The 24,071-nt window shown below is 43.1% G+C and overlaps 1 protein-coding gene across 7 annotated transcripts in view; it reads left to right on the top strand.

Moving 5' to 3' along the window:
- Positions 1 to 8,578: 8,578 nt before the first annotated feature.
- The window catches only part of Hp1bp3 (heterochromatin protein 1 binding protein 3), a 34,766-nt gene continuing 19,273 nt past the window's right edge, over positions 8,579 to 24,071 (top strand). The window contains exons 1-6 of one of the 7 annotated variants that reach the window (XM_042688446.1): positions 8,579 to 8,685; positions 15,547 to 15,744; positions 16,159 to 16,255; positions 17,117 to 17,270; positions 18,692 to 18,851; positions 22,428 to 22,571. In XM_042688446.1, coding sequence (XP_042544380.1) covers positions 15,649 to 15,744; positions 16,159 to 16,255; positions 17,117 to 17,270; positions 18,692 to 18,851; positions 22,428 to 22,571 — 651 coding nt within the window. In that variant the 5' untranslated portion in view covers positions 8,579 to 8,685; positions 15,547 to 15,648. Of the gene's footprint in view, positions 8,686 to 9,169; positions 9,259 to 15,031; positions 15,447 to 15,546; positions 15,745 to 16,155; positions 16,256 to 17,116; positions 17,271 to 18,691; positions 18,852 to 22,427; positions 22,572 to 24,071 lie in introns of those variants that run through there. The other 6 variants (XM_042688447.1, XM_042688442.1, XM_042688444.1 and 3 more) reach the window with 6 other exon arrangements.

Below are 24,071 nucleotides of genomic sequence, written 5' to 3'. Positions count from 1 at the left end.
CCTCCTAAGTGCTGGGATTACAGGAATGCACCTACACACCTGGCTTCTAGTGTCAGCAGTATGGATTCAACCAGCAAAATGTAGACACATACACACACAAAAATTAAATTTGAACATGATCTGAAGCGTTTTTCAGTCACAATGTCTTGTTGGAAAGAACAAACTATACAGATAAACTTTTGGAAATTTTCTCACTGTGATGAGCTGAATAATGAATATCTTGTCAACAAGTGATACATAGGTGGTCTCATAAGAGTATCAAGAAGCTGAAAAAGTTCAGGCATCTCATACCTTTTCTATGCATAGATGTTTAAATACACAAATATTTTCTATTGTGTTACAGTTCCCTACTCATAGTAACAATGCTGTACAGGTTTTATAGCTGAGGAGCTCTGGCCTGTACCACATAGCCTACAGGTGTGGGTAACCCTATCCAGACTGGTGAAAATGCACCTTACTCTGTTTACACAACCATGTTAAGTTCTAGGAATGAATGACACATTTAGCCACAGAATATACTAAGTCCAGTCTCTTTGGAGTAAGCAGTTACATGGCAGTTCAAAGTTATTCAAAGTATGAGCACCAGAGGTACCAGCATCACGTGTGCGATCAGCAGATCAGATTCAGAGACTACAGCCTACAGAACTGGGGGAAAGCTCACATTGACTGCTTTTTGCCATATCTTTGGGCAATTCCTAGGAGTAGCTCACCTGCCATGGTTAATCAAGCCCTTCAGAAGGCCACCAAAAAAGGCTGGTCTCAGAATCTGGAGGTTTTTGTCACCTCTACACCTTTTGTCACTGTGCCTTTCCTGCAACATAGCATCCATGTTGAAACACCTTGTAAACTACAAGTGGAAGAACAGGGCTCCTAGTATATCCTTGCTTCCATGTCTTAAGTTTACACAAACTGTTAACTTATTGATAAATGGGGCTATTATAGATTAAAGGAAACATGCCCAGCCTTCTGCCAAGGGCTAAGAACTCCTGGGCACTTTGCACCTGTGTCCAACCGTGTGTGTGTGTGTGATGGGGCTTGAACTCAGAGCCTGGTACTACTTTGAGCCATAGTGCCACTTACAGTTTTCTGTTGTCTAGCTGGAGATAGGAGTCTCATGGACTTTACTGACTGGGCTGGTTCTGAACCTTGATCCTCGGATTTCAGCCTCCTGAGTAACTCAACCTTTTTCTATCACATTCTACTTCCTTGTGTTTGGCCACATTCAATTAGAAGACATTGTCCTCTGAACTGTAAGATTTTGGTGATCTGACTACTGCATTTGGTGTGCCTGGCACAATCTCTCTCCCCTTTGTTTGAACAGGCTATGCTCGTTTCCTGACTAGAGATAAGCCAGCACCTGAGAAGAGAACCAGTTATAGAGGAGAATGAATATATAAGACCCATTGTTTAAGCCGGGCGCTGGTGGCTCACGCCTGTAATCCTAGCTACTCAGGAGGCTGAGATCTGAGGATCGCGGTTCAAAGCCAGCCCGGGCAGGAGAGACCGTGAGACTCCTATCTCCAATAAACCACCAGAAAACCGGAAGTGGCGCTGTAGCTCAAGTGGTAGAGCGCTCGCCTTGAGCTGAAGAGCTGAGGGACAGCGCCCAGGCCCAGAGTTCAAGCCCCATGACCGACCAAAAAAAAAAAAAAGACCCATTGTTTAAGCTTTAACACTAGAAATATGATACAAAAGGAAGTCAAAACAAAGTCATCCAATTAAAATTGCTTAAGAGAGTCCTCTTTTTTTAAAAACTGCATGAGCAATAGACTAGTAAAAGACAGGTTTTACTTGCTTCCTTGCTGATTGTGAAATTATCACTGCAAGTGACCTCTCTGGTTTTTGCCTTTATATTCCCTGAGCTATTTGAGTTAGAGGCTGGTCTTCACTGTCTCAATAGTGGGGATCAGTCGCCACAGCTAATAAAGATTCTTAGCCTAATTGAAAAAAAAAGACAGGTTGCTAGTGGCTCACGCCTGTTATCCTAGCTAGTCAGGAGGCTGAGATCTGAGGACTGTAGTTCAAAGCCAGCCCAAGCATAAAAGTCCCCATGAGACACTTCTAACTAACCACTCAAAAACTGGAAGTGGACCTGGGGCTCAAAGTGATAGAGCGCTAGCCTTGACAGCAGCACCCAGGCCCTGAGTTCATGCCCCTCAACTGACAAAAAAAAGTTCAGAGCCAGTAGAAATAGCCATTTTATTCTGTTATATAGAAAACACCGACTAAAAAGATGAGATTTCCTTCTGTCAGCAGTGCATGACCAGGAGCCATCCTTATGAACCCCCTCCTTCTTAATCTCTTGGCATTGGTAAGGTGCAATTGACTCTGCTTGGATTGAACCACTTCCCCTCTTGTCTAAACAGTTTTTCAGAAGATACCCACTGATTAACCATGCTGTAGTACAGCTTTATTAGAACCCTCGTGGCTGAGATGTTTTTTCCCTATATATGATCTGACCTGTTTCTATGTTGTAGGGGAAGTGACAGGTCAAGCAGGAGTCAGGACCAGTAAGATCTTTTTAGCCAAATTCTAGCAATAAGGAAGGAGTGGCTCTTGGCCTTGACTGGAATCTGTAATTTTTAAAAATATTATTACCTTTGTTACATAGGAGTTGCCACTCAACAAAGCAGTTTATGAGTACAGTGCATCTTGGTGTTACCCTGGAATCCATTCTTAACATTCTGTCTGGCTTACACATGATACCCTATCATCCAAAAAAAAAAAATGATACTAAAGTTGTTACTGTTAGACATTATACTTCTATAGTATATCAACAGACAACAGTTACAAGTTGTACAAGAATAAAAAATAACAAAAGCAAATATTTTAAAAGCTAACTCATTTGACAAGTGTACTTACAAGATTCATTGGGTCTTATCACTTCCCAGATGTGATCAGATCCAGCCTGCACACACTCTTCATACCTTATTTATTAGTCCATGACTGGGTGACTACCCATTCAGGCACACACCTGGGTCCAGTCAGTCCATTCACCTGCATGTCTTCCCAGGGCAGTGGGCCAAGTGGTGACATGGGTTGGGTGCCCCTGCTCGAGGCCATGCTGAGAAATGCAGAGGTGCTATAGGAGAGCCTTTGCCCCAACTGCCTTGCCAGGCTCTTTTCCTGTTCTCATTCCCTGCGCTGAAGGAGTGACGCCAACTACCAGTAAGGGAGACCAAGCCATTCATTACTGTTCTGGCTACTTGTCTTCAAGGAAAGGCAGTTTTACTCCCTAGGACATCTATCTGTAGTCTATGGTAGGTAGGTTGCATCCTGGATTTTATTTTTATTACCACCTGAAGTTGTCTCACACATAGTTTTAAGCCTAGGAATAAGAGAAAACAAACGGCTAAAACATTAACAATGTTTAAGGTTTCAGAAGAAGAGCATTTGAGGTTTTTTTTGTTTTAAATAGATAGTTGGTGAGAGCCTGGTGGTTGTGGCTCATGCCTGTAATGCCAGCACTCAGGGGGGCTAAGATCTGAGGATCATGGTTCAAAGCCAAGCTGGGCAGAAAGTCCAGGAGACTATCTCCAGTTACTCACCAGAAAACTAATGGCGCTTTGGCTCAAGTAGTAGAGCACTAGCCTTGAGCAGAAAAGCTTGAGACAGCACCCAGGCCCTGAAGTCAAGCCCAAGACTGGGGCGGGGAGGGGGGAGGGAAGGGGGAATAGTTGGAAGTAGACAGGCCCTGGCATCAGATAACCATGCTATGAACCATTCCTTCCAGCCTCTTGACTTGAGTTACTTTTCAAAGAGTGGACAAATGCCTCTGTTTGGAACCTGACAATGTCACCTCTTGTCTAAACAGGGTTTTTGGAACTGTTTATCTCTGGATGGCGCTTTGTCACTGGGGGTAAGCTCTGTCTCAAGCAGGTATGAGAGACCTTGCTGCAGTACTGGCAAAATAAAAGGGGAGGGGGGAGATAATCACAAATAGACTCTTTTTTTGGGGGGGGGGGGGTCCGGTCGTGGGCCTGAACTCTGGGCCTGGGCGCTGTCCCTCAGCTCTTCAGCTCAAGGCTAGCGCTTTACCACTTGAGCCCTTTTTCCAGTTAACATAACATTGTATCCAAGAAAAAAAACTATCTTAAACTTTTTCTATACAATAACACACTTGTTAATAGACTCATTGTGAAAGAGTTGGCTCCAGGATGAAACCATTATGATTGTTTAAATACCCTAATACCAAGATCCCTTTTGCCATTTGACTTTATTTGGCCATCCCTGGGGCTTCAACACAAGGCCTGGGCACTGTTCCTGAACCTCTTTGTGCTCAAGGCTAGCTCTCTACCATTTGAGCCACAGTGCTACTTCCAGCTTTTCTAGAGTGGTTTATTAGAGATAAGGATCTTATCAGGACTGGGAATGTGGCTTAGTGGTAGAGTGCTTGCCTAGCATGCAGGAAGCCATGAGTTCGATTCCTCAGTACCACATAAACGAAAAAGCTGGAACTGGCACTGTGGCTCAAGTGGTAGAATGCTAGCATTGAGCAAAAGAAGCTCAGGTACAGTGCCCAGGTCCTGAGTTCAAGCCCTAGGACTGGCAAAAAAAAAAAAAAGTCTTAACAGACTTTTCTGCCTGGACTGGCTTTGAACAGTGATTCTCAGATCTCAGCCTCCTGAGTAGCTAGGATTACAGGCATAAGCCCCTGGTGCCTGATGCCCTTTGACTTTAAAATAGTCCATCTTTGCTCATCCTATTCTTTTCCAGTAGATACGTATTAGAACTACTGGGGTAAGTCATGGGCCTGAAAGCAAATCCTATAGCCTGCAGGACTAAGTACCCCTATTTCCTTGATCCTAGATTCCAATCCCCACTAAAAGACACCTCTAATAACATTCCCAAATGTCTCTTTCCTTGAGGGCTGAAATGTAAGTCTCCTGTCAGATTGCTAACCAAAGAAGAACCATTACTTAGAATCCTATATTCACAATGAGTTAAACTAACACATTTGCCCTCAGGTAAAAGCTGTAAGTGGGAGCGTAGACTCAAACTGGACAGTGAAAGGCTCCTGACAGCTAGGACAAAGGTTCTCAAATTGTGAATGGCAAAATGAATTTAGTAGGACACAGCCAGTGTTAAAAATAATAGGTATCTGGTGGCTCATACCTATAACCTACCTACTCAGAAGGCTGAGATCTGAGGATCAGGGTTTGAAGCCAGCCCAGGCAGGGAAGTCCATAAGACTCAACTCCAATTAACCACCAAAAAGCCAGAAGTGGAGCTGTAATTCAGGATGGTACAGTGCTAGCCTTGAGCCGCCTGGAGCTCAAGACAGTGCACAGAGTCCAAAGCCCAGGACCTATACACAAGTGCATGTGTGTGCGCACACGTACACGCACACACACACATACATATTAAGGTAAATGCCATTTGGGTAAAACTCAGTTTTTATATACTGGTTCATAATCCTTTCCTCAAAATTGTTAGGACCAGATTTGTTTAAGAAAAAGTTTCAGCAGGGCACTGGTGGCTCACGTCTATAATCCTACTTAGGAGGCTGAGATCTGAGGATCGAGGTTCAAAGCCAGCCCTGGCAAGAACGTTCCATGAGATTCTTATCTCCAATAAACCACTGGAAAACCAGAAGCGGCGCTTTGGCTCAAGTTGTAGAGCACTAGCCTTGAGCCCAAGAGTTTGGGGACAACACCCAGACCCAGAGTTAAAGACCCAGGACGGACAAAAAGAAAAAGAAAAAAAGTTTCAATTGATTGCTCTACTGATAGTTGGATTAAAACTTGTCACCCATAAATAAAGTATGGGAGGCACAAGGTTTATCTCTAACCCAGATATTTTGTTGTTGTTGTTGTTGGTCATGAGGCTTGTACTCTTCTGGGCTTGGGTACTGTCCCTTAGCTGTTTAGCTCAAGGCAATTGCTCTACCACTTGAGCCACAGAGCCACTTCTGGCTTTTTTCTGCTTATGTGGTGCCGAAGAATGGAACCCAGGGCCTCATGAATGCAAGGCAAGCACTCTATACTGAGCCACCTTCCTAGCCCAAACTGTCCATTCTCACACCATACCTTTCCAACCTACAGGTGAATTGGGAGTCATTTCCACGCTTTCTGGCTGGAAACCAGGAAAGTCAGTCCTACCAAGACTATGCTTTCTCAGGAGATCCAAGGCTGGCTGGGTTTTTGGTTACCACTGCATGAAATGACAGTCTTTTAGCCGCATGATTCTTGGGAGAAAAAAAAAAGAGAGCGCGCCACCCTCTTGGCAACACAGCCCTCTCTCCTCTCCTGCCAGCCAATCAAAAGGTATTCTTCAAGCCTGTTCTTGTTACACAACATGGAATACAAGTAAAAGATGGCTGCAGTGTTGCAGTCTAGAACACTCAGAATCTGCAGTTGCTTCAACTTCCTCCACCCTTATGCCTACAAAGTCATCTATTTTACTTTCCATAAGATATAAGGCCTTTGAGACTAATAGACTTAAGTGCCACAAAACCTTAAGTCTGAGAACTAGCAGAAAAGGAGACAGAAAATAAAATGATACATTGTTTTGACCCCAGGCTGTTAAGTCTAAGGTGAGTTTCATTTTGAAAAACCCAAGTACTTTCTTGAGAATTATAGATTATGTCATTACATTGCTAGGACTTCTAAATAAGGCAGCATTGATGAACAGAAGGAAAAACAATTCAGAGACAAACAGCGTTAATAAAAAGCTCCATTAAAAACACATAGGGGCCAGGTGCCAATAACTCAAACCAGTGATCCCCTCCTGGGAACCTCACTAGTTCCAGTAACACTTGTTTTTCTAGTTCAGGAATATATTTCCTCATGTTTCTGGGACTGGTGAGGTCCTCCTGGGCATGGGCAGAACCCTGCAATCATCGCAGATTGCCCTTTTCTAGGAGGACACAGATTTTTCAGTGTAAAAGATATCTAGAGCCGGGCGCCGGTGGCTCCTGCCTATAATCCTAGCTACTGAGGCGGCTGAGATCTGAGGATCATGCTTCAAAGCCAGCCCGGGCAGGAAAGTCCCTGAGACTGATCTCCAATAAACCATTAGAAAACCGGAAATGGCGCTAAGGCTCAAGTGGTAGAGCACTCGCCTTGAGCTGAAGAGCACAGGGACAGCGCCCAAGCCCAGAGTTCAAGCCTCACGACCGACAAAAAAAAAAAAAATCTAGAATGTTTAAAGCACAAAAACGGAATCAAGTCTTTACTGGAGTATGAACTCAGGGCCCTAGATCTGCTAGACAAGTGCTTTACCACCTGAACCACACCTCTAGTCCAATAATTTTTTTAAAAAGGAAGACAGTACAAAGGATATGACCATAATTACACACACACACAAGACTCAAACCCTTTCTGAGCAACTTAAATGATACCAAAGTAAGAGGGAGTGGGTAGTGTCATTGGAATATTAATGATTGTGTTCACCATATTTGTCGTGTTGGTGGTGAAACTTGCAATTAGATGGTTATGGTTGGGAAAACTGTTCCAAGGCCAATAGCAGACGAGAGGACAGGCCTAGGATAATATATTTTCACACTAAGTCTTTAGGAAGATTGACCTGCGGTGGGCTTTAGGACAACAGCAGCTTTCATGAATCCCTAAATTTACTACCTACCACCAACCATCTCCCACTCCTCCCCCCAAAAAGAAATAATACTGCTACTTTAAATACAGGGCATCTCTCCGTTCTAAATGGCCTTTTCAGCCAGCCACAGGCGGCTCAAGCCTATAATCCTAGCGACTCAGGTGGCTGAGATCTGAATAGAAGTTTGAAGCTAGGCCGGGGAGACAAATCTAAGAAATGATTCAATTAACCACCAAAAACCCAGACGTGGAGGTGTGGCTCAAGTGGTAGAGCGTGAGCCTTGAGCGAAAAAGCTCGGGGACAGCGCCCGGGCCCTGAAGTCCAGACCCACGACCGATCAATAATAATACTGGTCACATTTAGGCAGTTTGCACACTACTGTTGAAAAGCCAGTTTGGATTTGTGCTGGTCCTGGGGTTTGAACTCAGGGCCTGGGCACTGTCCCTGAGAATTTTCATTCAAGGCGATCGCTCTACCACTTGAGCCACACCAGGTGTTCTGGTGGTTCATTGGAGATGAGTCTCACGGACTTTCCTGCCGGGGCTGGCTTTGAACCGCGATGCTCGGATCTCAGCCTGCTGCGGAGGTAGGGTTCCAGGCGGGAGGCATCGGCGCCCGGCCCTCTCCTCTCTTCCAATCCCGTTTTCCTTCCGGGAAACCCTCCTGCGTACGCAGATGGGTCAGCAGCAGAGGAAGGCAACCAACTTCTTAGTCCTCGGCCCTGAGTGGTCGGGGGACTTAAGGTCAGGCGGCGTCTTCCGTCGGCGTTTCTTCCAAACCGCGGTTTTGCTCGTTGGGGCGGCCACAGGAAACAGCGGACCGATGGGCCAGAGCCCAACTAAAGCGCGCGGAAGGAACCAGCGCCCCTCGCGGGAGGCCCGGACCGCGGTCCCGAGCGCCCTCTCGCGCCCCCGCGCGTCCTGCCGGGGACTCGCGTCCCGCGCGCTCCCTCCGCACGCGGGGGGCGGGGCGGGGCCGCGGCGAGCGCGCGCGCGCGGGGCCGCGGGCAGGGGGGCGGGGCGGCAGAGGCGGCGGCGGGGCCTGGAGGACGGCGGCGACGGCGGCGAGCAGCGGCGGGAACGGCGCCGACTAGTCGCGCGGGACGCAGGCGCCGGGACACGGAGCATCGAGGTAACGCAGGACAGAACCAGCGAACCGATAGTAGGCGCGGGTCGCGGGCCCCGAAGACGAGTGTCGGAGGACGGCCGCCCGCTCGCCTGGGACGCGGACGCCGCTCCCCGGAGAAGAGGGGGCGGGGCATCCGGGCCCCGGGAGGTGGCACCTTTTGTCTGCTCGCGGCGGCCGCCCCGCCCTCTCACCCCTCCTATCCTCTCCTCCAGCGATCTGTCCCCCTTCCCCTGTGTCGGACACCTCCGCCAGGGCCCTCCTGCGCGCGCTCCCGCCCTTGTTTTGTTTGGACTTGGGGGAGGAGGGGCAGCGCTTCCCTAGCCGTGCGCCCCCCCTCTCGTGTCCCATCGCGCATGCGTTAGCGTGCGCCACCGCGCCCTATTGGCTGCGGGCTGGCACATGCGCATTGTCCTCCGCGGCTCGTCGCCCGCCGCGCCCTCCTTCTTCACCCCCCCCTCCTTACTCCGTCAACGGTCTTCCAGCCGGTTCGAAAGATGCCGGCGGCGGTGACTGGCTGTGGCGGGCCCGCCCCCCGGCTTCTCCGCCCCCGCTGCCGCCATTACGGCGCTCCCAGTGGTGAGTGTGCGGAGCCGAGGCCCGCGGTCCGCCGCCATCTCCGCGCGAGCCTCGGCCCGGGCTTTGGGCCGCGCCTTCCCCACCGCTCCCGGGTTCTGACGCTGGCACCCCCCGTCCCGAAGCGCTGCCGCCCGCTGTTTCCCTCTTTGTCTCCCCCGCTCCGCGCCGCTCCGCGCCGCTCAGCCCTCTGGGGCGCCCCGCCAGCTTCGCTGCCGCTGCTGCCACGCGCTTTCGCCTTCCCTGGGCCGCAGCTTAGGGGCGGCTCGGGCCCGACGAGGGCCCGGGCGGGAGGGCACGGGCTGGGTTGTCAGGGAGGCCGGGTTGGGGAAACGAGCCCCAGACCCGAGGAGATTCCCCACCCGACCTTTTGGAGGCCAGGGATTCCTGTTTCTGCCCTGCTGAAGGACTCGGGCAGTTTCTCCCGTGGCTGGTGGTGTTTCCCGGCTCCTTTGGGGTGGGGAAGGCACTAGGAATTCGTCGAGGGCCGAGGAGCAGTCTGTCTTCGATTTGAAGAGACGTTTTGAAAGATGCCTTGAATCTGTGTAATCGGATGTAGGCATGAAACTGGTTTACTAGCTTTAATTATTTTTAACTGCTTTTAAAAGATTAGTGTTTCTTGTTCCCAAGTAGATGTAACATTCCTCTTTTTGTTTCTTTAGTTTTGTGTTGTTTTTAGCCTACTAGAAATTGAGGGCTGGAAGTTGGTAGAGGAAGTATAGTGAACTCCTGCTATGTGGTAAGCCTTTTAGCTAGATTGTGATTCTCTTGAGAGAAGGGGCCTGTGTGGTTTTCCAACTTTTATACCGTAGATGAGCATCAGCTAAATGTTGGTTTAATGAAAGATGAAAGTGGATAAAGTAAAAGTTATCTCTGTGACTTAATCCTGAGAGTAGGGAAAGACTAGATTGGAAGCAAGTTAAGGTATCCAGTGTATCGTTGGTTACATTAGAATGCATAAAATTATTTTATAGGAATTAGGACATAATACTTTCCCCGAAATGCATATTAAGATAAACTGAAATGCACAGTCAAACTCCTACTTAATTAAGAAGGAAAAAAAACTTTTATTTTTAAATAGAGGTAATAAATTAAACCAAGGTTTTGGACTTTGGACTTTTCCAGGTTTATTTTTCTTTTTGCCTGTACTAAACAGCTTAATTTGGCATTTTCCTTGTTTTTGTATAACCTAACATTAAACTTAAAAACAACTCATACACAACCGGAAACTATAAAAGAAATCCCCAACCTCTCACAAACCCATGTTCCCAGAACCAGGTAAATCACAGGTAAACAGATCTTGTTTGGGCACTTACAAGATAAAAACTGAAGTGCTGCAGTGGCAGTAGAAATGATGCCTGCAGGAACAAGTGTGGTGACCTAAAAGAGATCATTCAGAATTGCTGTAACAGAAAGCTTAGTAATAGGTAAATAGTGATGGTAAGGTGGGTGTGTTTCCCACCCGTATGGTATAATCCTGTAAACTTCCAACCCTGAGTTTATCAGATAACTTATTGAAACTTTACTAAGGAAATTCAGAGCCAAAGTAAGAATTTCTCAGGATCTCAAATACTATGGTGTGTTACTTTGGAAGGGGGAGAAGGGGGTGAGATAGAGTTCTTGCTGTGTCTTGAACTTGAACTCCAGTGATACCTCTGCCTCAGTCTCCTAAGTAGCTGGGACTATAGGCATGTACCACAAATGCCTCATTCTAGATTTTATGTCCCAGGTATAGTTATAAGTTCTATCAGGTGTCACTGTTCATTTGACTTTTTTTCCTAGTGAATATGGAGTACTCCCTGTATGTTGGACATCATGTGGGTACAGCAGTGGGTTAAATTCTTGGTGGATACAGCAGGAAGATTGATGGCCCAACCTATTTTATCATGATTCCAATCTGAGAAATACTTTTTAATTTGGTTTTTTGTATGTGTATGTCTGCATCAGTCCTGGGGCTTGAGCTCAAGGCCTGAGTCTTTGTCCCTGAGCTTTTATGCTCAAGGCCTAGCACTCTACTACCATTTGAGCCACAGCTCCGCCTCCAGATATTTAATGTTTAATTGGAGATGAGAGTCTCAAGGACTTCCCTGCCCTGGCTGAGTTTGGATTGCTGTGTTCAGATCTCAGCCCCCTGAGTAGCTAGGATGTACAGGCATGAGGAAATGGCACCCAGCATCTATGTATATATGAACTGATAGTCGCCCTGATTTTAATTTTTAGTTTTTTTTTTTTTCTCACTTTGATGTTAGCAGTTGCTTCCTATATCTCTTTTTTTTTGGGGGGGGGGGTCGGTCGTGGGGCTTGAACTCTGGGCCTGGGTGCTGTCCCTCAGCTCTTCAGCTCAAGGCAAGCGCTCTACCACTTGAGCTACAGCGCCACTTCCGGTTTTCTGGTGGTTTATTGGAGATAGGAGTCTCACGGTCTCTCCTGCCCGGGCTGGCTTTGAACCGCGATCCTCAGATCTCAGCCTCCTGAGTAGCTAGGATTACAGGCGTGAGCCACCAGCACCCGGCTTCCTATATCTCTTTTATTGCTTTTTAAATCTGTTTATTAAGCTGGGCACAGGTGGCTCACGCCTTTAATCCTAGCTACTCAGGAGGCTGAGATCTGAGGATCACGGTTCAAAGCCAGCCTGGGCAAGAAAGTCTGTGAAACTCTTATCTCCAATAAACCACAGAAAACCGGAAGTGGCGCTGTAGCTCAAGTGGTGGAGTGCGCGCCTTGAGCTGAAGAGCTGAGGGACAGCGACCAGGCCCAGAGTTTCAAGCCTCACTACCAAAAAACAAAAATAAATCTGTTTATTAGTGATTGATGAGTACAGACTTGACTGGAAAGGGTTTGACAGTTTTTTCTGTATTTGTTGACAAGGATGTTTTTTTGGGGGGGTGGAGGGTTCGGTCATAGGGCCTGAACTCTGGGCCTGGGCGCTCTCCCTCAGCTCTTCAGCTCAAGGCTAGGGCTCTACCACTTGAGCCACAGCGCCACTCCGACTTTTTGCTTTCTGCTTATGTGGTGCTGAGGAATGGAACCCAGGGCCTCAGGCATGCAAGGCAAGTGCTCTACCACTGAGCCACCTTCCCAGCCCGGAATTTTTTTTTTTTAAGATACCTTTGAGCTAGGTGCCTATGTTCTAGTTATTCAGGAAGCTGAAATCTGAGGATCATGGTTTGGAGCCAGCCCAGGCAGGAAAGTCTGTGAGACTATCTCCAATTAAACACCAAAAAAAAAAAAAAAAAACCTAGAAATGGAGCTGTGGCTCAAGTGGTAAATCACTAGTCTTGAACACAAAAGCTCAGGGACAGTACTGGGGTTCAGTTCAAGCCCAGGACCAGCCCAAAAACAAAAACAAAAAAATTAAGATACCTTTGATCAGGGAAACTTAGCCTATTTAACTATTGTTATCATATGATTGTTCCACTTTTTCATAGTATTTGTATAACATACCAGATTTACATAGTTTTCATTATTTTTATTATGAAAATGTAAGTGGGCACCAGTGGCTCATGCCCCTAATCCTAGCTACTTGGGAGGCTGCAATTGGGAGGATATTCACCCTAGGGGAAAAGTTTGTGGGACCCTTCTCAACCCAGAGTTGTGCACAGTGGTACATGCCTGTTATCCTATTATGAAAAGCCTAAAACAGGCAAGTTACAGCCTAGGAATGAGCAGGAAGTGAGACTCTTACCTGCTTAGCTAGTGCAAGGCCTTAGTTGTATGTGTGTAAATTATCCCAAGATTGGTTTTTGTTTTGTTTTTTTTTTTTGGGGGGGTCCAGTCGTGAGGCTTGAACTCTGGGCCTGGGTACTGTCCCTCAGCTCAAGGCTAGCGCTCTATCACTTGAGCCACAGCCCCACTTCCGGTTTTTTTCCTTTTTTTTTTTCTGCTTATGTGGTGCTGAGGAATCGAACCCAGGGCCTCATGCATGCAAGGCAAACGCTCTACCACTGAGCCACCTTCCCAGCCCCACAAGATAGGTTTTTTAACTTTTTTTTTTTTTTTTGCCAGTCCTGGGGCTTGAACCAGGGCCTGGTCACTGTCACTGAGCCTCTCTGTGTTCAAGTCTAGTGCCCTACTACTTGAGCTACAGCACCACTTCCGGCTTTTTCTGTTTATGTGGTACTGAGGAATTGAACCCAGAGTTTCATGCATGCCAAGCAAGTGCTCTACCACTAAGCCACATTCCCAGCTCCAGGTTTTTAACTTTTGTAAACCTAAATAAGGCCCTTAAACCATCTTAGCCTTCATCACAGATAAGAAAACAAGCTCATTTCTGGGGTCTTGTTTGTTTTAAGTTTGATTTTTGAGGATTTTACTATGCAGCCCCAGGCTGGCCTCCCAACTCATCATCTGAAAGTTTCGCAATAAGGATTTACATATGCTGTGCCACCATGCATGGCTCATTTCTATATTTTGTAATTTTTTAGGTGAATTGTAAAATGAACATGTTATATAGTTTTGAGCAACTTTGTGTTTGTAGTGCTGCGATTCAATCCAGGCCCCACTGCTTAGGCAAATGCTCTGCCACTAAGTTACATTTTCAGCTCTTATAACAGTTAATTACAAATATTTGTACATATTTCTAATTGAGTAGTGTTAGTAAATTTTACTTCATTATACTGTCTTAAATTATTTGTTTTGCTTTTCCTTGCAGCTAGTTCATAGTTGGAAGCATTCTTTGTGTTGAAATGTTTTTTTATATAATTTTATTGTTATTATCAGTGTGGTACAGAAGGGTTATCATTTCATAAGTTAGGTAATCAATACATTTCTTACCATTTGCTTTTCCCATCCCTGCCCACAGAGTTCATTCTCTACATGGTGTATACTGAATACCATGATTGTGTTTGTTTACCCTTCCTCCCTTCCCTTTCTGCAACCCCTTAGCCCCCCTAAAAAGACAGGGGAAAAAAAACCCAAAGCAAAAACAATTATCACCACCACCAACAGCAGCAACCACAACAACAAAAACTACCTAGTTCATTTTAGGTTTGGATTCAGTTACTTGACAATCTAAAAACTCTTAAATTCCTAGATAGGGTTAATTTTCTTTTTGTTTTGTATTTTAGCATTATAAGGTTTGAGCTCTTGACCTTAAGTTTGCTAGAAAAGTGCTTGAATCATGTCTTTTTTTGTCTTATTCTTCAGATAGGGTCTTATTTCTGCTCAGGGCTGGCCTTAGATGAACCCTGGTGTAGCTGGCCTCCACACCTGGCTTGTTTTTGTTTTTTGTTTTTTTAAACTACTGGGATTTGAACAGTGAAATCCTATCTAGTAGGTAGGTGCTCTACCATTTGAGCCACCTAGTTTTGTTCCTTGATTAATTTGAGATAGGGTTTCACTTTTTTTTTTTTTTTTTTTTGGCTGTCCTAAATCCTGTCTCCACCTCCTCCCATTTCCATCTCAGGCTAGCCAAGAATTACAGGAGCAGATGAAATTTTTGAGGGGAAAGCAGTATTAATGATCAGTAAGGCAGGTTTGATTGACTGTAGGTTTTAGCTATGACTATTTTCTTATTTTATTTTTACTTACATTAAAAATACAACAAATTGGGGGCTGGGAAGGTGACTCAGTAGTAGAGCGCTTGTCTTGCATGCATGAGGCCCTGGGTTCAATTCCTCAGCACCACATAAGCAAAAAGAAAAAAGCCGAAAGTGGTGCTGGGCCTTAAGTGGTAGAGTGCTAGCCTTGAGCTGAAGAGCTGAGGGACAGCGCCGAGGCCCAGAGTTCAGGCCCCACAACCGGACCCAAAAACAACAACAACAAATTAGGTTTTCAAAGTATATTTCTATTCTCCTTTGACTCTCTAAAAGCCTCTGGTTTGAAAGGCTCTTAGAAAGTTCTTCAGCAGTATTTTGAGTCCTTGTGTTTTCCCTTAATAGAGAAAAGGATTATTTATCTACTTATTTATTTAATGACCCCTTTGAGAACAGTAATAAAAACATTGTCTAATAAACTGACCCTTGAACCAACATTTGACTAAACTGTTCCCTAGTGTTTCTAAGCCCCTGATGATAATAGGAGGGGATGGAGCTTGGTTCCTTATGAGCTTTCTTGTCTTCGTTGCCTTTGTTCATGTGGACGTTGCAACAGCTGCTGTGGCTTACGCATTTGTCTCAGTCACTGCTTTACATACTCTATTTTGATGGTGGTTTTTTTTCTTTTTGAGTAACTAAATCACCTGTCACCTAACTGTAAGTTTTAATTCCCCCCCTCCCTTTGGATATATATTAAATTTAGACAGTTTAGTTTTGTTTCTGTTAATCTTCACACCGGGTCTTTTCTGTGCTTTAGGTTGACTCTTCACCACACTGAAACCATTAGGAAAAATCCTTGTGGTTAACAGCAGAGGCTTCAGAGTGTGTAACCTGTATTCAGGCCTAGAAATTATTTTAAATGGCGACTGATACGTCTCAAGGTGAACTCGTCCATCCTAAGGCACTCCCACTTATAGTAGGAGCTCAGCTGATCCACGCGGACAAGTTAGGTGAGGTAGGGGCTGACACATTCTTGAAGCTCACTCTTGGATCAACCCCTGACTTCAGGCTCTGCTGGGTTCTTCTTGGTACATGTTCCCTCCCCCACCTTCAGGGAGAGTACAGTGGTGACTGAAAAATAGATACAAAGTTCTTTTCATCTTCCCCTTTCCCACAAATTCCTAAAGGAATTGCCAACCTTCTAAATTTATTCCAAGCCAAGAATAATCATTTCCATATAAAATTCTATCTGAAATAAAATACTTTGAAGCATATTTCATTTAAAAAAAACTTTGAAAAGTAATTTGTATCAGATCCTGGAGTTGACTTGAAGAATTCTCCTACATCTTTTGACACCCAGTTAGGTCCCTTGAGAAAGAGAAAACATTTTTAGTGCATGTTTGATTATGGCCATCTCTTTTCTTAGAAGGTAGAAGATAACACCATGCCAATTCGACGGGCTGTGAATTCTACCCGGGAGACTCCACCCAAAAGCAAACCTGTTGAAGGAGAGGAAGAAAAGCCAGGTAGTGTAAAGCAGGCACAACTAAAGAAGGCAAAATATTTATTCTTTTATTTGAAGTGTTCCATCAATCTTTGAATTTCATTGCAGTTTTTCCTCAGTGCTGAGTGTTATGGGGGAACTTTTAAAGAAAGAAGCTGTAAGATTGCATTTTCTCTCTTACTCATTCTTGGAAGGTGAAGTATAACGTTCTTAGTATTGAAAATGAGCATCTTTGTCTAAAGTCATTGAGTTAGAAATTAGCTGGGCGCCAGTGGCTCATACCTGTAATCCTAGCTACTCAGGAGGCTGAGATCTGAGGATCAGGGTTCAAAGCCAGCCCGGGCAGGAAAGTTCATGAAACTTATCTCCCGTAAATCACCAGAAAACCAGAAGTGGTGCTGGGGCTCAAGTGGTAGAGTGCTTGCCTTCAGCTGAAGAGCTGAGGGACAGCATCCAGGCCCAGAGTTCAAGCCCCACGACCAACACAAAACAAAAAAGAATGAAAGAGGTGTGGGGAGGAAATTTAGTGGACAGTACACACATACACATCCCTCCCCCCACCTCACCTCAAGAAAGAGAAGAAAATTATTCTCTTGAGAAGAAAATTATTCAAAGTCATTTGTTGTTCGTTTTATTTTTGTGCTAGTCCTGAGGCTTAAACTCAATGCCTGGGTACTCTCTGTGATGTTTTGTTCTCAAGACTAGAGTTCTGCCACTTGAGCCACAGCCCCATGTCTGAGTTCCGAGGATTACAGGCATGAGCCACAGTGTCCAGCTGCTGTTCATTTTAGAATTCACCTGTTAAGCAAAACACTGACCTTTTCTTGACTAGGAGAGTGCTTTTAATATATCTACTTGATACAGTTCTCACCTGATTGTTTAGAACCAGATGTCAGTTCAGAGGAATCTGTCTCCACTGTAGAAGAACCAGAGAATGAAACTCCACCTGCTATGTCTAGTGAGACAGAACAGCCCAAGGGGGAGCCTGAGAAGGAAGAAAAGGAAGAAAACAAGTCTTCTGAGGAAACCAAAAAGGAGTAAGGAGTTGTGCCTTCTTGGCATTTATAGATAAGACTGTAAAAGTACAGTAGATCAGACTATCACAGTATTGCTATATGCTAGGTATGTGCTGTTTGGATAAGCTTTTCAGAATTATCAGTTGAAATGGTTTTATGTAGTTACATGGCACTTAGAATTTGTAGTGGTTAGCAGAGCCGTGCTTTGAGTAATTAATTATCCTTTCCTATCTGCCTTGCAGTATGTGTTTGTGTATAGAATACATTGTGCAAATGTTGAATATTTTAAGCATTGTCAAAGACTTAGAAATGAGGGCCTGAGAAGGTAGCTTAGTAGTAGAGCGCTTGCCTTGCATGCATGAGCTCCTGGGTTTGATTTCTCAGCACCACATAAGCAGAAAAAGCCAGAAATGGCACTGTGGTAGCGCGCTTGCCTTGAGTGGAAAAAGCTCAGGGAGCTGCGCACTGGTGGCTCATGTTTGTGATCCTGGCTATTCAGGAGGCTGAGATCTGAGGATCGTGGTTCAGAAACTTAGAAATGAAAAACAACTATTAAAATCTGATGTAAAAGACGTCATTTTATCCCTGTCTCTGTGCTAGAAATGACTTATTTTTGTTGTGCTTATGTAGAAGCATCACAGCAAGCCATTATTAGGAGTGACTTGTAAACCTCTGTGTACTCAATCAAATTTTCAATTGAAGTTGGTTCAGAGCAACTAAAGGCAAAATTTACAGTCAGTCATCTGTATCTATAAGAAGTGATCCAATCTGTTTGAATTTTTTATTTATTTTGCATGATAGCTTATAGTGTTTGGTGTGTTACTTTCACATTTGTTCATGAAAGTTAGAAATTGCTTTTTAAATAAAACAGGAATAGCTGTAGCTTGTATTTGTAATCCTCAGGGAACCCTATATTGTGTTTCATAGGCAGAAGTAAGGTCTGGGATTTTTTAGCAGCTATGCTATGTTTTAAAGTGTTATGGTACACATATTAGATTTACTGTTAGATCTGTGATTACTTAGAATAAAGTAATGGTCTTACTTATAAATTGTTTGAATATGCATAATCTCATAGTAGTAGTTAGTATTACAATAATTTTACACCTGCGGTGACTGAGACATCATTACTTGCTAATGTGAATGAATCAGATAGCTAGTACTAAGTGTTACAGCTAAAACACAAACTTTGAATTCTGTCTACCATAGATTGCTTGCAATACTCAATACAGTGTACATGCTTTGTAAAAAGTTGCTGTACTGTATGGCTCAGTGAATAACGGCAAAAGAACTCTGTACTTGTTCAGTATAAATGCATTTTTTTTCTCAAATATTTATAATTTCTCATTTTAGAATCCCCAAATTTGAAACATGTGGGCATAGAATGTAGACTGTACCTTTTTCTTGAGTTTCATCTTGTTTAATAAAAGTTATTTGTTTTAAAGTGAGAAAGATCAGCCCAAAGAAAAGGAGAAGAAAGTGAAAAAAACAATACCTTCCTGGGCCACCCTTTCTGCCAGCCAGTTAGCCAGGGCCCAGAAACAAACCCCAATGGCTTCTTCTCCACGTCCGAAGATGGATGCAATCCTAACTGAGGCTATTAAGGCAAGTTTTCATTTGAAAAAGGGGTCATCTTAGATTAGTCCTATTCACTTAAAAATGGTATATTTTGTTCAGACATCAGCAGAGCAAATCTTGCTTTTTGCTTCCTAAAGGAGAATTAAATAGATGAAAACCACAAGAGATGCATGTTTTTCTAATATAATTACATTTGATGAACAATGTTGTTTTTTTCAGAAATCATTTACTATTAATAATTATTTTCAATTTATCTTTAGAAAATTTTTAAAATTACTTTAAACTAGCTTTACAAATATTACAGTATATTCCAATCAACAGAAAATTTTTAACTCAATTTGTTGATTAAGTATAGTTTTTGAAGGCTAAAAATTTTAATTCTTTCAACAAATACTTATGGACTACTTTTCTCTCAGTCAACCAGAGACTTAAAGCAAGGTCTTTCCTCTTCCAAAATCGAATTGTTACTAGAGAACAAAATAACATTAAGTATGTTTGTTTAAAAGTAATACCTTCAGTGCCATTTGTACTGAGCCTCTTGATATTTATAAACCTTACTGTTCATACCTAAACTAAGAAACTCTCTTCTAAGTGCACTATTTTGCTCATCCTGTCTCTTCCAAAATAATAAATTTATACCTTCCTTATATGGCTTTATGACTTGGCTACAATCCATTGGCTTTCATTAGCTTATGTTGTCATACATGTTAGTTTTTTTAAAAAAAATTTTAAGGCTTGGGGCTGGGAAGTTGGCTCAGTAATAGAATGCTTGCCTCGCATGCTTGAGGCCCTGGGTTCAATTCCTCTGCACCACATAAGCAGAAAAAAGCCGGAAGTGGCACTGTGGCTCAAGTGCTAGAGTGCTAGCCTTGAGCTGAAGAGCTGAGGGACAGCGCCCAGGCCCAGAGTTCAGGCCCCACAACCGTCCCCCCCCCCCAAAAAAAAAAAATTAAGGCTACCTTCAAATCTGTTACCACCTTTATTATTTAATACGCATCTTAGTACCCCCTCCCCCATCTTCCTCCAGACAAGCATTCTACCACAGAACTCATTCCCAGCCCAAATCTTTCCATTTAATTTGTGTTATTTCACATGATCAATTGATAAGAGGAATTAAAATAGATCCTTCATTTTGGGACCCTTCTGATTCAGGATTGGGGACAGATATTCAAATAATTTTAACCAAGAGTGGTATGCATAGGAAGGAGCAGCCTGGTTGTAATTTCAGATTCAAGAAGAGAGCACTTTCATGTGAACTGTCAGAGATTTCCTTCAGACCTCTTCATTCCTTCAAGGCTCATAGGCTCTCACTTAATTAAGAAAACTTTTCTTCCTGTAGTAGCTTTCTTGAGATCTTAAGATCTCTGTTCTTTGTGTAGCCTCTCTGCAAGGATTATACTTCATGTCCACTCAGCCTTGGTTTGAAGGAACATGGTTATGGTGAACATAAAGAAGGATCTAAAATTTTAAAATAGTGAAACAAATGTGCCTATGCAGAATAAGATTTTTGTGCATCTATGTATGTATACACATAATTGTACCTATGTATATATTCCATAAGTATTATAAATGATTATTTTAGAGCACTGATAGTATTTTATATGTCAAACAGGAGTCCTCATACCTACTCCCATGTCTGTCAGTTTGGTGGAATAAAAGATTGATTATTTTAGCTTATTTTTTGCTTAATTTTCTTGGCTTTGTGTTTTCTTACAGGATCAGGAATAAATAATAGATTATTAATAGTTCAAAGATAATTAGTGAATTTAGTGACCTATATTAACACGATTTATATAGTACTATCTTTTCTGGTCCATCTACTCTGAAGGCTTAAAATTAGTCATTCTTCATTATTGTAAATATGCATAAAATAGCATTCAACTAAGTTTATTAAATGAGAACAGGTAACTGCTAAGTTTAGTTTGCAGATGATTCATAACAGGATTAATGGATAACCATGAAATAACAGGTGCTACTTTTCTGTGCTTCAAATTTTAAAGCATGTAAGAACAAACATTTGCTGCTTTTAGACATAATGAGATACTTAATTCTTCTGTGGACATTAGTAGATAAGATGGAAATGGAAAAAGTGCATTAAATTCCAATAGAACACCTCAATTTTTACTCAAAACCTCCCCTTAAAATTTTACCAACTGAGCTGGGTACTGGTGGCTCACACATGTAATCCTAGTTTATCAGAAGGCTGAGATCTGAGGCTCATTATTTAAAACCAGTCTGGAAGGAAAGTCCAAGAGACTCTTATATCCAATTACCCATCAGAAAAGTGGGACTGTGGCTCAAAGTGGTATCACTACCCTTGAGCAAAAACTAGCTCAGGGACAACACCCAGGCCCTGAGTTCAAGCCCCACAACCAATTAAAAAAAAAAAAAATTAGCCGGGCATCAGTGGCTCACATCTGTAATCCTTGCTACTCAGGAGGCTGAGATCTGAGGATCATGGTTCAAAGACAGCCCGGGCAGAAAAGCCCATGAGACTCTTATCTCCAACAAACCACTCAGAAAACCAGAAGTGGCGCTGTAACTCCAGTGGTAGAGTGCTTGCCTTGAGCTGAAGATTGAGGGTTAGCACCTAGGCTGAATTCAAGTACCACAACTTAACAACAACAAAAATTATACCAACTGCTGCAGTGTGGCTCATGGTAAAACACCTGCTTAGCAAGGGTGAGGTCCTGAGTTTAAAGCCTAGTACTGCCCCCCCCCCCCCCAGGTTTTACCAACTGTGCCATCTGTAAACCCAGCTTTATTCTTTTTGTTCAGACTATGTTTTCTGCTAACACTTAAGGGAAACCTGCAGAAGAATTGTTACAGTGTGCCAAAATTCTCTCTTCATAAAATAGGCTAGACAGATAATCTTGTAAATGATAGAATGCTCTGTGCTACCCTCATTTTGATGCTAAAGATCTATCTTTTAAGTTAGGTGCTATGATTGATACCTCTAATCCTAGGATTACAGATGGCTGATATCTTAGGAGCAAGGTTTTGAGCCAGCCCAGGCAGAAAAGTTCTTTTTTTTTTTTGATCATGGGGCTTGAACTCAGGGTCTGGGTGTTGTCCTTGAGCTTTTTTGCTCAAAGCTAGCACTCTACCACTTTGAGCTACAGCTCCACTTCGAGTTTTCAGATAGTTAACTGGACATAAGTGTCTCATCGACTTTCCTGCCAGAACTGATTTTGAATCATAATCCTCAGATCTCAGCCTTCTGAGTAGCTAGATTTATAGGTGTGAGCCAGCCACCAGCACCCAGCACTAGGAGACTCTTATCTCCAACTAACCAGACAAGCAAAACTAGAGGCATGGCTTAAGTGATAGAGTGTCAGCCATGAGCAATAAAGCCAAGGGATAGCATAAAGCCCCAGGTTCAGGCCCAGTTACCAACACACACACACACACAACACAACACTCATTATAGAAATAGTTCATAATTATATACTTCTTCAAAGCCAATGTGAACTTAGATGGACTGAAATACTGTTCATTCTTCCTTAATCATGTTAATCTGTTCGCTCCAAAATAACAGAGTATGTGTCAAGTTCTCTAATAGAAAATAAGTAATATATATGGCTTGATAAATCTGTTTTCTAGGCATGCTTCCAGAAGAGTGGTGCATCAGTGGTTGCTATTCGAAAATATATCATCCATAAATATCCTTCTCTGGAACTAGAGAGAAGAGGCTATCTCCTTAAGCAAGCACTAAAAAGAGAATTAAATAGAGGAGTCATCAAACAGGTACCACACAGCTGTTAGAAATAAGGTTATTTCATATAGCACCTATGCTTGGTCCATTTTTAGTAATATTAGGCTCTGTATGTATTTTGTTGTTGTTACCAACAAAGGTACATGGTAGCACAGTATTCCAGATAATAGCCAGATTTCAAAAATACTGGTGTCAGTTGTATTTATAATTCATGTATCTTCTAAGGAGCTGAAGCAATAAGATAGTGTTGATTTTTTTACTCCAGCTTATTGTACTCTTACTTGGATTTGCTACAGGGCCTACTCAGGCTTGAAATTGTGTAGCATTGAAAATGAGTAGTAGTGTTAAGACAATCCTATTACTGTAATAGCCAGAAAGAAAATTGCTTTTGTCTTAGGTTTATAAATATTAAAACTTAACTTACACAACTAGACTTGTTATTTCTCAGCCTTGTAAATAGTTTCATCCTGATAAGAAGCATCAAAGAAACCTGAATGCATTGACACCCTAGAACCAATATTGAGCTTGGCATAATCTGTGTTACCTTATACAGTTCGTAGTTCAGTCAGAATCAGAGAATTCTAGGGCAGGGGTATAGCACAGTGGTAAAAATCTTGGTCTACCCTTTCTGCAGCCAGCTACCACTGTAGCCAGGACTCTGGCCCTAATTAGTGTAGAATTTTATGCCACTCAGGCATTTAAACTGCTTATATGGAATGTATGGCTCAAGTGGTAGAGTGCCTAGCCGAGGACAAGGCCCTGAGTTCAACATCCCAGTATCACCAAAAATAAGAAAAATTTTCTGTTAAGGAACTTTCAGTAAATACTTAATTTCAAAAGTAAATATTGAGCCTCTCTTATATCAGGTACTATGAGAGATTCAGCAGTGAATAAACCATATCCCCTTCTGTCTTTTGGTTAAGGATTTTCAGAATGTAAAGATGATATTTAAATAGACTTGCCAGACGCCGGTGGCTCACCCCTGTTGTAAGCTACTCAGGAGGCTGAGATCTGAGAATTGTGGTTCAAAGCCAGCCTGGGCAGGAAAGTCCATGAGACTCTTATCTCCATTTAACCACCTGAAAACTGGAAGTGGTGCTATGGCTCAAGTGGTAGAGCATTTGCCTTGGGTTGAAGAACTCAGGGGAAATTGCTTAGGCCCCATAGTTCAAGCCCCATGACTTAAATAATCTTTAAAATTATCATTCATTAATAGGTCTTACCTAGCCAATATGAAAACCAAAGATGACATACCCCTCCCATGTCCTAAGTGCATATCAGCACAGCCTCTAGGCTACATTTCTGCTTTGCCTCCATAGACTTGCCTTTGTTTCCATGCTTAAACAATTAATGTGCTAAAAGTATTTCATATTGATTATTAATTGGTAACATTTATCCAAGTAAAACTGGTGTTTATGAATCAACTTTTAAAGTTCTAAGAAAGTGTTTTCACCTTGCCCATGTAATTGTAACCTCTCTGTATGGTATTTTCACAAAAAAAAAAAGAAAGTGTTTTCATATGTGGAAATACA

The sequence above is a fragment of the Dipodomys spectabilis genome, unplaced genomic scaffold, assembly GCF_019054845.1.
Source record: "Dipodomys spectabilis isolate Male_0828 unplaced genomic scaffold, ASM1905484v1 ptg000118l, whole genome shotgun sequence".
Lineage (NCBI taxonomy): Eukaryota > Metazoa > Chordata > Mammalia > Rodentia > Heteromyidae > Dipodomys > Dipodomys spectabilis.
This window is presented reverse-complemented; position numbering and strand designations above follow the sequence as displayed.